Source organism: Labrus mixtus, chromosome 16 (assembly GCF_963584025.1).
Source record: "Labrus mixtus chromosome 16, fLabMix1.1, whole genome shotgun sequence".
In the NCBI taxonomy this organism is placed as follows: domain Eukaryota; kingdom Metazoa; phylum Chordata; class Actinopteri; order Labriformes; family Labridae; genus Labrus; species Labrus mixtus.
The window spans coordinates 13517936-13533374 of NC_083627.1; the positions used below are offsets into that span (position 1 = coordinate 13517936).

A 15439-nucleotide genomic window follows, 5' to 3' on the forward strand; every position below is an offset into this window, starting at 1 on the left:
CTTCTATATGAATTAAAAAATGAAATAAAATGTGTTATATGGTATTTGTATACCATAAAACACTCTAAAACATACGCTTTAACTGGTGTACATATATATATATAACTTCTAAAATTAACTCTACTGAACACAGTTGGTTTTGTTTCATCAAAGGAAGAATATTTTTTGATCCAGCAGATGTCGCCCTTGAGCACCAGCATGAAACCAAAACAACTGGCGCCGCATTGTTGTGTTAGCATGCTAAAGCTAGCGATCTTTATTATGCTCGTAGCTTCACACTGCATGTAAATTTACAAGAAATGACCGTGATCTAAAAACGCTTAAGTGACATTCAATTAAGCAGTGAGTACAGTATGTTATTCTTCTTTTCTCTAGTCCCTCAATTAAACAACTTTTATACGCGAGGGGATGAGCCGGCCGGCCGTCCTGGCGATGTAAACACACTGTAGATACGGCTCGGAAAGCTTCGCAGACAGTGGGACTCGGGTGTCACACTCATTGTAGACAGTCATTACTCACAGAGTTATTTTCAGAGGATATACTTGATTTCTACTACATTTACTATGCTTAGCTTTTGTGCTGTGAAAAAATTGTAGACACAAACGCTCGATGATCTTTTCCAGATATCTAACTTTATATTGTACTGCATGAATCTCTCTAATCACACACACCAACCTCTTTGTTTAGCTACTGTTGCTTTGTATTCATTATAATCCAGGCGAAGCAGAGATTCAGACGGAGCACATTTTATTTCTCTGGGAGTAAAGTGAATATTTTCCTCTTTTCTTCACGCAGACCATATTCATGGGTCATGGACCAAGCTTCAAGTTCCAGAAAAGAGTACCAGAGTTTGAAAATATAGAATTATACAACGTCATGTGTGGTAAGAAAATTATAACTTCTGATTAAATGGTGTGGAGTTTAACTGTATGTAGTCTTAGGGCGCACTCACACTGGGCCCAGTTGCTCTGTGCCGGGCTGAAGCACAAATGTGATTGGTGAAGTAGAAAGAAAATCACAAAACATGGATGATTGTTGTTTGAATAAACCTTACTATCTTGTTACAAAAGTGAGTGGTAAACGTGGTTACTATTGTTAACGAAATAACGGAAACTAGGTTGTCAAAATCATTTGAATTCTGCTTGTGCCCGTCAGACTTGTTGGGGTTGAAGCCAGCTCCTAACAACGGGACGCACGGCAGCTTGAACGATATGCTGAAAGATCCGCCGTTCCATCCCGTCATGCCAGAGGAAGTGACTGAACCGTCCCCGGCCTCTGACCCTGAAGCCTTCGTCACCCATGACCTGGGCTGCAGCTGTGATGATGAGGTTGAGTTTGACAACGCAAAATCTCTTCTCTGACTTTTAGCTAGCCACATTGTATTTTAAACGTGTCGAATAACAGAAAACAAGTTGTGTTAATTAATGTAAATCCATCCGGCAGCAATTTGTGTTTTTCTGTTACAGAACAAAGTGGAGGAGGTCATTGAAGCTTTCACTCCAGCACCAGATGGAATCTACAGCTACAGTAAGTTTAAGGATGAATACAGTAGCCTTTTGAAGGCCCGTTTCCACCCAGTGGTCCGGTTCAGTTCGGTTCGTTACGGTAAACATTTATTGTCGTTTCCATCGTCAAAAGTTGGGAATGTTACTAAAATAAGGAACCCTTCTGTTGGGGTGCCAAGGGTACCGATCCGACCCTGAAGGGTCCCTTGTTTATTGTGTCCCGTTCTTCTTCTTCGTTGAACTTGATTAATTGCGGGCTACACTGTGTTGAGCTGCTATGATGTCCCACTGTTACATAGCTGACGCGGCTATCTCCATCTGGATTACACTCTGCTAACCAAATAATGGAACAGTCAACAAGTTCAGGGTTTACCGTACCAAACTGAACCAAACTGTACTGAAACAAAGCGGTGGAAAGTCTTTTAACAGGTACAGTGAACCACACTGACCAGCTCTAATTACAAAGCAGCAAGATTTATAACTTTAAAGCATAGACTGCGTATAAAGATTGACAAAGTGTCTGCACCTCCTCCTGTATTACTAAAGCTGTGACGGGGTAATGACGTCCCGCCCCTTCCTCTAACTAAAACACACATTTGAACATTTAACTTCCTGATAAAAGGTCAAAGGTCGCTCAGGTGGGTACAGTCCACAGCAAAGCAGATTTTTGTGTCGATTTGAAGCAGACACTCGCGGTTATGGAAAGTTCACTGACTCCTGTGTTAGTTTTCACCTTTCTTCCTCTACTCTAATGATCTGGAGCACACAACAAAGCAGGAGTCTCAGGAGAGCTGGTGTTATTTTCCTCTGATATCATCAAATAACAAATTAAAAATGAACTTCTCAGATCAATGAACACTTGGACATGAATCAGTATGATTTGAACTAACTCTAATAACCATGTTTTAAGAAGCATATATTTGACGTGTGATTCGATATCTCATGTGGCATTGTGGAGGAGGCGGAACATATACAATTTTCTGAAGATAGTCAACTGGGGGACATATTTTGGGTCCACTTTTGGGCAACTGTTTTGTTGTCCGTCTTTTCATACGATGATTGGGAAAAAGGTATCAACTGGACAGACTTTAAATAAATTGTTTGTGTGTTTGTGTTTTTTTTTTTTGTACAGATAGTACTCACCTCCCATTTGGTCGCCCAGCAGTGATGTTTGACACGCAGTACAGTTTGCTTCATCACGTGGAGTTCATCAGTGGATACAGCAAAGAGCTGGCTATGCCTCTTTGGACAGCGTACACAATACCGCGACAGGTACAAAAACACAAATATACCTTTCTTTATGACAAACTGAGGACTTTGTTTAAAAGGAAATAGTGGGGTCCTCTGTGTGGGCAGGTATAAACAAACATACACATACTCGTTTATATGTCAAACAGGACTTTTATAATATATCAACTAAGTGGGGACCTCTGTGTGGGCAGGTATAAATACACACATACTTGTATTTATACAAACTGAGGACTTTTAAAATATATCAACTAAGTCGGGTCCTCTGTGTGGACAGGTATAAAGACACAAATACATGTAAATATGACCCACAGAAGACTATTAGTTTGTAATAACAAAGGGAGGACCTCCGTTTCAGGTTATCTTGACAACACTTAAAAATATAATTATTTTTAATAGATATTTAAATGTTAATATTTCTCAGAATACTGCATTTTTACTTTAAACACAAGTTGTTTTTGTATAGTTATGACCCTGGCTCAGGGGAAGCAACATAAAGGAGTCAACAACACTTTGTCTGCAAAATCATCCTTATTCCTAACAAGGTTAGACAGAAATTTCAGGTGAAGGGAGAAATGGTGGCTGAAACCATGCTTCTGTCTGGCTGCAGATTGAGAGAGAGGGGGAGGAGCTTGACTTGAGGTTTTGTAGTCCGCCCAGAGGTGCAGCAGATCAGTCGTGAAGGAGCATATGGCTCGAAAGAAACGAAACACTGTATACAGGCACATAACAGTATTGCAAAATACTTTTTTATTTTTTCATTTAGTAAAGTTGGATACACACTTTTTATTGCATTCACCTGCATTTTCCCTTTCCGTGATTTACCTAAATCCCCTTTTTCCATTGCCATTTTCCATTTTAACTTTTTAATAATTCTACTAACAAACACCATTCTTTGCGTTTAGAAATACTACCTTCCTGTCAGTCTTTTCATTTTCGATTATAATAAAGTTTGGGTACACAATGTTTCAATCAAAAGTTCCCCCTCTCTACCAGACAACATTCAGCCGCTGGCTTTCGTTCCTTCATGCTGTTAAACTGAGTGTCAGGTTTTAAAAGTCTGACACAGAACATGTTATTGACATACAATGACATGACGTTGTAGTTGTTTATAGCGTGTGACAGGGCGTCGGGGCAGAACATGGCTGAGCTGCACAAACCGAAAAACATGACCAACAACACGAGTGAACACAGAGTCTGTGTCTCTAATACTGGACACGTTGGCATGTTTTCAGGAACATGCTGCAGGTTTACAAGGTGTAGCTTCTCACACATGGGACTCACACATTTCATTAAACAAAGTCAGCTCAGAAGAAATACTCACAGAAATTATCCTCAACATTATGGCACCCAAATCACATAATCCATTTGGGGTTTTATACCAATGTCACTTTTATTTTTTATCCCATAAAATGTTATTCCTACTCTTTCATCCACATCATTACCTTATTTTTTACAGAACACATGTGGGATGATATTTTTTATCCAAACAGAATATTATGTTGATTCATTGGTTGTCCTGTTCCTTGATCTCGTGTTCAACGATAAGTGGTTTATACCTGTGACTTCTGCTCCAGGGGCCTGTATGAACATTACTTGAATGTAGTCCACAATGTGACCGTGGAGCATCCTTGAATATCTTGGTTATTTATTTATTGACTTCTTTATTACTGTTGTTCTTGCGCTGTGCTTCTTGTCTGGCACCCTTGTAGGTGTCATTGCCCAGGGAGACCACACAAGGGTATCAGTGTGCAAACGCTGACCTTTTTCAAATACTGATTTGCTTGTTGTCTCTGATTAATCTCCTGCTGTTGTTTGTTTTTTTGTAAATGTATGCATGGTCTGGGTGGAGTGTGGAATCGAATTTCCCTCTGGCATAAATAAAGTTGTCTAAGTCTAAGTCCTTGTCTTCCAGGAGGATTTGACCCCTGTTCCAGACGTTTCTCCAGGTGTTCAGTGTATCCGAGTGGACTCCAGAATATCAGCTGAACACAGTCAGAGCTGCACCACCTACAACCAAAACTCACACCTCACCCACGGCTTCCTGTTCCCGCCAGGTAAACCCAGCAAAACAACCACAGGGGGCTCTGCAGACAAAATATAAATGTACAAACCCAGATATTCTTTTACAGTACTGTAAATTAAACCAATTATTTACTCTTGTGACCAGAATGTGTTCTTTGCTGTTTTTTTTAATTCTAATTCACAATTGTGCATATAATTTATGTATCTTATATTATGCGCAATATATTTTTAATGTTATGTAATGTTACGTGGTTAATCAGAAAATGAATGCTGTTTTTTTTAACTGTATGTTTAAAGGTATGGAGTACATTTACCCTTTGTGCAACACATCAGTTTCATGCTTTGTAGTGTAACTATTTTTTAACAGTACTATTCTTTTGTTGTTGACAGAGTTGGCGTCGTCTCCAGAGTCCAGATACGACTCTTCGCTCATCACGAACATCGTGCCCATGTACCCCGCATTCAAGAGTGAGTCATTTACTTCATTTACACTCCGAATCGAACATTTGAAAGTAGGATGTTTTAGTTACAAATACTGACAGCATGAGAAATAGAACGGTCACACATGAATTTAAGGCAAGGCAAGGCAAGTTTATTTATATAGCACATTTCAACAACAAGGCAATTCAAAGTGCTTCACACAAGACATCAAAAACATCATGACAGAGGAAAGAAAAGAAGAAAATAAAAAAGAAAATTGAAAAATCACTGAAATTATTAAATCTGAAAATATGTTCAAATAAAAATAATTCAAATGAAATTAATTGAAATAAATAAAGTAAAAATATAAAAAGAGTTCAAAGTTACAGTGCAAAGTTAGAGTTTAAAATCTTATTAAAATTGTTTAATGAAAGGCAGCTGTAAACAGGTGTGTCTTCGACCTCGATTTAAAAGAGCTGAGAGTTTCAGCAGACCTGCAGTTTTCTGGGAGTTTGTTCCAGATATAAGGAGCATAGAAACTGAACGCTGCTTCTCCATGTTTGGTTCTGACTCTGGGGACAGAGAGCAGACCTGTCCCAGACGACCTGAGCGGTCTGGATGGTTCGTAATTAATCAGGAGGTCACTAATGTATTTTGGCCCTAAACCATTAAGCACTTTATAAACCAGCAGCAGGATTTTAAAATCTATTCTCTGACAGACTGGGAGCCAGTGTAAAAACCTCAGAACTGGACTGATGTGATCCATTTTCTTGGTCTTGGTGAGGACTCTAGCAGCAGCGTTCTGGATCAGCTGCAGTTGTCTGACTGATTTTTTAGGCAGACCTGTAAAGACACTGTTACAGTAATCAAGACGACTGAAGATAAAAGCATGGACAAGTTTTTCCAAGTCCTGCTGGGACATGAGTCCTCTGATTCTTGATATGTTCTTCAGGTGATAGTGGGCTGATTTTGTAATTGTCTTAATGTGGCCTTTAAAATTGAGGTCTGAGTCCATCACTACGCCCAGATTTCTTGCCTGGTCTGTGGTTTTCAGTCTTACTGACTGAAGCTGCATGCTGACTCTTAGTCGCTCCTCCTTTGCTCCAAAAACAACAACCTCAGTTTTGTCTTTGTTTAGCTGGAGAAAATTTTTGCACATCCACTCATTGATTTGTTATATGCATTTACCCAGTGCTTTTATAGGACCATGGTTGCCTGGCGACATTGTAATATATATTTGTGTGTCGTCTGCATAGTTATGATAACTTATTTTATTGTTTTTTATAATGTGAGCTATTGGGAGCATGTAGATGTTAAACAGAAGAGGCCCCAGGATGGAACCTTGGGGAACTCCACAAGTAATTTTTGTTTGCTCAGATTTGAAGTTACCTATAGACACGAAGAAGTCCCTGTCCTTTAAGTAGGATTCAAACCAGTTTAGTGCTGTGCCAGAAACTCCCACCAAGTTTTCCAGTCGGTCGAGTAATATATTGTGGTCAACTGTGTCGAACGCAGCACTGAGATCAAGTGAAACTAAGACTGAGGTTCTACCACTGTCTGTGTTTAAATGGATGTCATCAAACACTTTAACCAGAGCTGTCTCAGGGCTGTGATTTTGTCTAAAACCTGACTGGAAGACATCGAAACAGTCGCTCAATGACAAGAAGTTATTTAACTGTTGAAAAACAGCTTTTTTGATTATTTTACTTAAAAAAGGAAGATTTGATATAGGCCTGTAATTGTTAATTATTGACTTTTCTAGATTGTTCTTTTTTAATAGTGGTTTGATGACTGCTGTCTTCAGGGCCTGTGGGAAGACATCTGAGAGAAGAGACAGGTTTACAATTTGTAACAGATCTGGAGTCATGACTTGGGAAACTTTTTGGAAAAAACCTGTTTGCAGAAAAAAAGACAGCAGGAGGAGGAATTTAATTGTTGTATAATGTCCTCCAGGTTTTTAAGGTTGATTTGATTAAATTGTGTCATGGTGCTTAAGTTGGTTTTAAATGGACACAGCACATATCCTGATCCTGATGTTGAGTTACTGACAGTTTGTCTCATTTTATGGATTTTTTCAGTAAAGAAGGTGGAAAATGTATTACAGGCCCTGGTAGAATGAAATTCAGATGCTATTGACACAGGAGGGTTTGTTAGCCTGTCGACAGTAGCAAACAGGGCACGAGCATTATTATTATTTCTGGTGATGATGTCAGAGAAGAAAGATTGCCTTGCATTTCTCAGTTGTGAATTATAAATATGAAGTCTCTCTTTGTCGATGTCATAATGAATCTGGAGATTAGTTTTACGCCACCCGCGTTCAGCTTTTCAACAATCTCCTTTTCCGTTTCTTACCAGTGTCGAATTTCTCCATGGAGATTTTTTCTTACCAGAGACAACCTTCACCTTAGTGGGAACAATGGAATCCATAACATTTGTGATTTTAGAATTGAAGTTATCTACCAACTCACTGACTGAGCCCCAGGGCAGGGCAGGTGTGGAAGAGAAAACCTGGTTAAAGATTTTGCTGGTGTTTTCAGTGATATACCGTTTTGTGATCACTTTTGAATACTTTTGTACACTGAGATAGTACTCTCAAATAAAACACAGGAGTGATCAGAGAGGGCAACATCTGAAACAACAACCTTGGAGATGTCCATGCCCTTTGAGATGATTAAGTCCAGAGTGGGCCCTCTGTTGTGTGTGGGCTCTGTCACGTGCTGAGTCAGCCCAAAGCTATCATCGAGAGCCGTGTCGGAACGGGCGAAGGTGGGCGCCATCGGATATTTATGGGAGAGAAAAGGGGAGAAGGGCGGGGGGTACTTTTTAATCCAGCATTGACCAGCTCCTTCATCTGCTCAGTGAACTCCAGGTGGGGGGAGGAGGGAGATAGGGTGATTAGGGAGGAAGATGATGATCTGATTGGGGTCGAAGAGGGGTGGAGACCCCTCCTCTTGGTTCCGATGTCTCTCCTCAGATACTGGCAGACGTGATTCTTCACGAAGGTTTTCATCCCGCTGTGTTTTGTCTTTTTTGAAAGCTGTTTTCTTTTGTCTCATGTCCTTGGCAGAGAGAACTGATGTTTGAAGCAGGGAGTAAAATAGGTTGGAGGTGAACGGTTTCACTCCTGACATGTTCAGGCAAAATCCATCTGCTTTAAAAAGATGCCTGCGTTCCCAGAAAATGTTAAAATTGTTAATAAAATTCACTGAATGGGCATTACATGCAGTTGTAAGCCAGTTATTCAGTGCCAACAACCTGCTGAATCTCTCCTCTGCTCTTCTGACTGGTGGTATGGTATCAAGACTTCAGATTGTTGTTTTGTGACATCATTTGACCCAATGTGCAGTATAACATTCTTCACAGTCGGATGTTCAGCCACAATATGCAGGATCCTTTCTGCTAAATCAGAAACCATATCTCTGGGAAAACACAGTACTTCTGTGTTTTTACTGCACATCCTTTGTACATCTTTAACAGCAAAGTCACCCACAATCAGAGTTTCAAGCCCAGGCTTTAGCTTTCCCTGTAGCCTTTTACTTTTTGATATGCTTTCAGTCCTTACCCTGGTGTCTGAGGATGGAGGACTAGATGAAGATCCAGGGCTCTGCAACAGAGGGGAATATCGGTTCTGTAGTTCCACATTAGTTTGTGGGGGAGGTTTGATCCTAACCTTGACTTTCGCAGCTGTCCCTCTAGATACAGGGGTTGAAGAGGCACTTTGCAGGGGAGGTAGTGCAGGCCAGCCGGTCTCATCACATATCTCAGCTCGCTGTGCTCTGCCTGTTATCCGTCCTCCCATTTCCCAGAGAAATGATTTATTCTTTGGCTTAGCACGAAGACAGTTCCAAGGAGGACTACCATTTGTAGACTTATTAGACAAAACAGATCCCACCTTTGTCTTTGTAGACTCTGTGCTCCTTAGCCGTGTGTTAGCTTGCTCTTGTCCACTATTCTGAGTTAGTGGTAATGTGGTGTCATTCCAGCACAGTCCGTTCACTTCCACATTCACTTCTAGGCGATTCATCTTTGTCTCCAATTTTCTGAAGAAGTTTGTGGTAATCGTCCTTGGAGAAGGGAGGCATCTTGTTGCTGATTAGCTTTAGCTGTGTACAGCATTTCAAAGTACTGCGGCACAGGCTTGTGCTCTTGTCAGGCCACAGTCATGTAGCGATGCAGAGGTCAAAAAATGTTAAAAATATGGCTAAAGGTTTGATATGGCTATCAAAAAATACAGTCTATTAAATTAGGTTTAGAAAAAATAAGATATCAGCAAAAGAATGTAAGCAAAGCAGAGAGCAAGAAGAAAAGCGTCTGCACTGTAAGAAAGCTGGAAGTAGATTTATCAAACTAGATTTATATTTATGAGATCCTCGGAGGATGTTCAAAATGCAATTCAGTAAACAGAATATTTTTGTTTATTTATTTATTTATTTAACAAGGTTGGTCTTGGTCCCATTGAGATTAAGAACCTCTTTCCCAAGGGAGACCTGGCCAAGACATGCAGCACTAAAAACACAAAAGCCCTGTTTCAACCAAGCGGCTGTGAATGTTACCAAAATAAGGGATCCATAACGTCCTACTTTTTTGGTACCCTTCTGTTGGGGTGCCAAGGGTAGCCGATCGGATCCTAAAGGGACCCTTTGTTTACTGTGTCCCATTCTTCTTCTTCGTTGAACTTAATTAATAGCGGGCTACACTGTGTTGGGCTGTTATGATGTCACACTATTTCATAGCTGACGCGGCTATCTCCATCTGGATTACACTCGCAAGCATGATCAGGGTTTACCATACAAAACTGAACCAAACTGTACTGAACCAAACCGGACTGCTTGGTGGAAATGGGGCTAAAGTTACAGACAAAGGCACAAAGAGAGACAAAGTACATTTTACAAAAACACCAAATTTTGCATTCAATGAAGTAGAGTCTTATTCCATGTGGCTTTTCTGTATAGTCTCCTTCTGCACACCGACATTATCCAGTTACATCACATGAGACAGAGGACAGCAGTGATGTCATATTTGAGCGAGGACAGCCTGATACCCATTGTTTCTGTTTCTGCAGAGAGAATTATCAGGACAAAACAAACTCTCACTCTCTCTCTGAATTGCTGCCTCATGCCGATGACTTCATCACTATTTATTAAACGAGTCTCTCTCCTTCTCAGTGTGCTTTTCAAAGATTTAAATAAACGCATATTTAAAGATGATTAAATTATATATTATCAAAAGGCTTTCTTAAAGCCCCAATATGTAACTTTTCAGTTTTGGCGCGCTTTGGCGCCAACAGCAGGTCTCTGACTGCATCTGCACTGTCGTAAAACGGTTACACTTCCCATCTGAAACAACGTGCATTTGTTGACAAGCAGAGGAAGCCGGCACAGATGCCGTGAGAAGATAAAGAACCATGTCGACTCAAAAGGTACAGTAATATTACCAGATTTTGATAAAACCTGGATGTCTGCAGTCCGATGTTTAGTATGAGTATTCAACTGTTACCATGATATCTATAGGCCGTAGATAAATAGCTATATGTATAGATGCTAGTTATCGGTTTGTAAGGTTATAAACTTTTTGGAGAAAACTTAAGATGGATATATTTATCTATTTATTTGCAAACCGGAGACATAACTTGTGTTTACTTTCTGCTCCCGGTAAAGCTGCTAAACGTGAGACGATGACACCGGAAATGATGCAGCCTCACGTTATGTCTAAATCTGTTATACATAATCTGCAAGGATGTTCATTCTGTCATCTAATAGTTGCTTTGCCATTAGACGTGAGAAGGATCATAATACCGACTTGTTTGGACAGTATTATAACTAGTCTGCGACCATGTATATGTAATAAGTGTATGAGGTTTTTGTTTTTCAACATCAGTTTTCCTTTTATTCCAGGATTCAACCTAAACTTCAACTCGCCATCAGTGATGAGCAGGAGCCCGGAGTGGAGCAGCATCACAGGCTTGCAGCATATAGACAGTGTGTGTTATGATAGCATGGCTGCTTGGGAAACAGAGTTATGAATCAAAGCTGCAGCGTCTGGAGAATCAGAGATTCTTTCCCAAGTACAGTATCTTTGCTACAGGGTGTGTTGCCTTGTGTAAAAATGTGTCTTACAGACTTGTAAATACCTGTTGTGGCTTTGTTCAGTATTTTTGTTCCATTTCAAGTTGAGTTTGTATGTTGACTTCCTTGAAGTCTTTTGTTTTGACCAGTTTACATAATAAAACAGATATCCTTTTCTTCTACTCAATTGTTGTGATTGCATTTAGTACCTGTAATTGACCTGTACTGGTAATGGTTATAACAATTAGTAATTTGGTGCATTGCCCACTGATTTTTAGTTCTGTCTTCTTATTTATATTTACCAAATAACAAAAACATTATCAAGGTTTCAAGATTCAAGCGATCACCATTGGGCAGAACAACAACAACAAAGGTAATAATAAAATAGGATAATATAATAAGGAGGAAAAGCTAAAGAGATCAAGATAAAATAGTTATTTATTAGACAAACATTGACTTTCTATACAAATACAATCTGAAGCACATTTGGGCACTTCTTTACACATTCAGCTGCTGTGGGGGGTCGGGGTCTACACTATCCTGGAGCTTTGTTATGATGGACCTGAGCTCTGATGATGCACAGCTGTAGATACAGGCAGGCAGAAAGTTTAGGAGCAGCTTCTCCCTGTGAAATGTGAGTAAAGGTCAGCTGTGGGTGGTGCCTGCTGATCATCAGCACCAGACTCTGTTTTGTAGGAAGGCCCGTTCAACTCTGGATTTCTCTTTTGCATCAACGGCCGCAGGACCTTGGACAATAATATTATTTTGTATTAGAGTGGTTTCATATTTTCAAAACTGTTTAGGTAACAGCAACCATACATTTGTATGTTATACAACTGTACTTCTAAATACTTACATCTTGTGTCCATCACGGTTTTGAGCAGGAAGTCGGCGGTTCTGGTGGTTATAATCAGTAGCTGCAAGCAAGGTCAGTGTTCTGTATACAGGTGGGTTGTGACCAAACTGCTTCTCTGCATACATTAGGATGTGCTTTTCTCCAAATCTGAAGTTGTCCTGTTGGGTAGAAAAGGCAGACAGAAAAAAACCTGCTCTGTTAGTGACATACTTCTCACTTCTACTTCATACTGCACCAAATAACATAAAGGTGAGCAGAGTCCTCAGCTTGAAATTCAGCTGGAGATATAGAAAGAGTCAAAATATAAATGCAGTGTGCCATTTCAAATATATTTTGTAATGGTCCTAAATAGCATTGATGCATCATGCAGCCATTGTCGTTTTGAAAAAAAGTGGAAATGTGTTTGTATGGAAATAATAACAAATACAAGCATTTGCATGACTGGAAGGTGATCTGCGAAATATATATTTGTGTGTTTGAGATGTAAGTCAAATTTACCTGGATTACAAGACATCAGCCTCCTCCTCTTCCTCATTCAGTAGCTGAACACCTTGGACAGCAAACACATCATTCCCGAATCACAAGACAAGTAGAATATGACATCTTACCATTCAATGACAGTATTTTTTTAGATAACGTTACTCCATGAAAACATACCTGTCGCGGTCTGACTGTAAGACTCTGGCAGTTGTAGGCTGCATTTTCTGCTTTTCCTCTTAGCCTGCATCAAGCAGTACAGAGACGGGCTTACTCCTAATATTTACAGTCTCGGCTTGAGAACTCTGAGGACTTGTAAACTAGTGACGTAAAGCAGTACGTACCTCTCGCGAGATGAGCTATGCGGACGTTGGAGAGACAACATTCTCCCTGTTGAACGTGATTACGCTGTTAGACGGATTTACAAGCAAATATTTTAAGGTTGAAAAGTTACATATTGGGGCTTTAAAGAAGCTTATCACCACTTTCTTTTTTCCTTTCTGTCTGCAGGACTCTGGAGTTACCTGCAGGGGGCGCTGCTGCGGCGTTATGCAGAGGAACACAACGGCATCAACGTCCTCACTGGACCAATCTTTGATTTCAACTACGATGGCCTCCGAGACACTACAGAGAAAATACAAGAGTAAGATCTCAACTCTCATAAGATGATACAACTTCATATTTTACTATTTGATCAACAACTTTAAACTTGAGCAGGAAGAATTCGTGGTTTGGTAAAAAAAAAAAAAAAAGAACTAAAAAAGAATTTATCAGAAAAATCACTCAAAAGATTTTAAAGTTTTTTGGTGGTTGATATTTTTATTGGTGATGATCTCAGGCATGAAGTAAAACAATTAAACCTCATTTTGTAGCTTCTTTCAAAGAACTAAATAACACACATATAAACATTTTCTGTCAAAGTGAGAAACTGTTTTATTTTTTTTATTTTAATTTCAATCAGGAGAATCAAGTGAAATAAGAACATTATTTAATACAATGAATAACATGGAAATGTGACCTGACAGAAATACTTTGGCGCTTTGACTTGATAAGACCGGATGTATGATGATTCTGTGAAGACGAGCAGTGATGGGAAGCGGGAGGGGTGTATGAAAACAACAGCATGAAGGAACTAAAGGAAGAGAAAGAATCATAAAGGGGAGTAGAACGATGGTAGGCTGACAGTGAGGGAGGAAAGCCATGCCCAAGGTTGAATGAGACAGCTGACGGGATAGCTGATTACCCAAAGACGAGAAAACATGAGTAAGCGTGCAAAACGGGATGATTGAGAAAGACCCGATGGTGAAATCTTCCTGACTGAACTCACGCTAGAGCTTCATTTATAACTGTTCCTTTGATGACTTTCATCAACTAAATCACCCTTCTTATAAAAAAGAAAATTCCCAGCTCTTTGAGTATCTCCGCCCTCCCTCCTGTGTCCAGGCACACGACTGACGCACCGCCCATCCCCACCCACTTCTACACGGTGGTGACGAGCTGCGAGGAGGTGAACCAGACTGTGGAGGAGTGTGACGGCGAGCTCAGCGTCTTTTCATTCCTGCTGCCTCACAGACCAGAAAACAACGAGGCCTGCAACGTGAGTTTAACTTACTCCTGGAGCTGATGTTATTGATTGAATGAGTCTGAATAATGCCGTGTGGGAAGGGTCACGTCAATGACCAGACCAAAACATTTAACATGTATTCATTCATACTGCCAGCAGGGGGCAGTGCTGCTCCAGCTGTAAGTGTTACAGTGACACCAGCAGAGGAGGCAAAGAGACACTGACTGGATCACATTCTGCTTTATGTTTAAATTACTCAAACTATCCTATATCCCGTTAACTTATCTAAGAGCCACAGATAGTAGATACAAATAGATCTTAAGCAAGGCATTTCATTTATTTTTCAATTAAAGGTATACTATGTTTACATTCAAGTAGGGCTGGGTGATGAGACCTCAAATCAAATCATGATTAATTGAACATTTAAAGATTTTGTGCCTTCAATGGAGAGACAGGACAGTGGATAGAGTTTGAAATCAGGGAGAGAGAGTAGGGAATGACATGCGGGAAAGGAGCCACAGGTCGGATTTGAACCTGGACCGCCCGCCTGGAAGACTACAGCCTCCATACATGGAGCGTGCGCACTAACCACTGCACCACCAGCGCCCTGATTAATTGAACATTTAACCTTGATTATGATTATGAACGATTATTTCCTTTTTGTTTTTTTGCCCTCAGAGTTCCCTGACATGGTCTCTAAAGCTGGGATATGTTTTCTAATGACAGAGTTCATATCTGATGAACCATTCTGTGGTAATTTATTGAATATTTCAAACTGAAATCAAAGCATCGCTTGAAATGAAAACGACACATTTTAGTTTTAAAGTTGAAATTAACTTCTCTAAAACAGTAGAAAATAAATAACTTGCATTACTTGCAGGCAGTTTATCTGCAGTGTTTACATTTGACTTATTTTTGTTCGGTGTCGTCTCCCCTAACGACAAAGCAGAGAGACAGTAGCAGAGAGAACTCCCAAGATTCCCCGCCAGCCTCGACTTCATCTTTTGTTGTTGTGTTGATTGAGAGCCCCCTGGCGGCGGATTTTATGTACCGTGCGTTTAATATAAAAGTAAATGATAACTTATTTATGTGGTTCTAAATGTTCTCAATACAACAAAAAGATTAGTTTATGAATAAATATATGATGAAGCTTGTTTGAAGATTTTTTTATGATGTAATTATTTATCTTATTCATACCGCCCATTATAAGTATTTTCTGAATGCAAGGTTTAAAATACTTTAACACAAAATCACTATTTCAAATCTCTTAATGTTGGCT

At 39.9% G+C, this 15439-nt stretch overlaps 1 protein-coding gene across 1 annotated transcript in view; it reads left to right on the forward strand.

The window, feature by feature from the left end:
- Positions 1 to 15439, forward strand: part of enpp2l (ectonucleotide pyrophosphatase/phosphodiesterase 2-like) — a 45062-nt gene that overhangs the window by 13005 nt on the left and 16618 nt on the right. Inside the window, exons 17-24 of the mRNA XM_061060162.1 lie at positions 796 to 883; positions 1156 to 1328; positions 1467 to 1527; positions 2638 to 2777; positions 4669 to 4810; positions 5169 to 5246; positions 13107 to 13239; positions 14040 to 14193. Of these exons, the coding sequence (XP_060916145.1) occupies positions 796 to 883; positions 1156 to 1328; positions 1467 to 1527; positions 2638 to 2777; positions 4669 to 4810; positions 5169 to 5246; positions 13107 to 13239; positions 14040 to 14193 (969 nt within the window). The remainder of the gene's footprint in view (positions 1 to 795; positions 884 to 1155; positions 1329 to 1466; positions 1528 to 2637; positions 2778 to 4668; positions 4811 to 5168; positions 5247 to 13106; positions 13240 to 14039; positions 14194 to 15439) is intronic.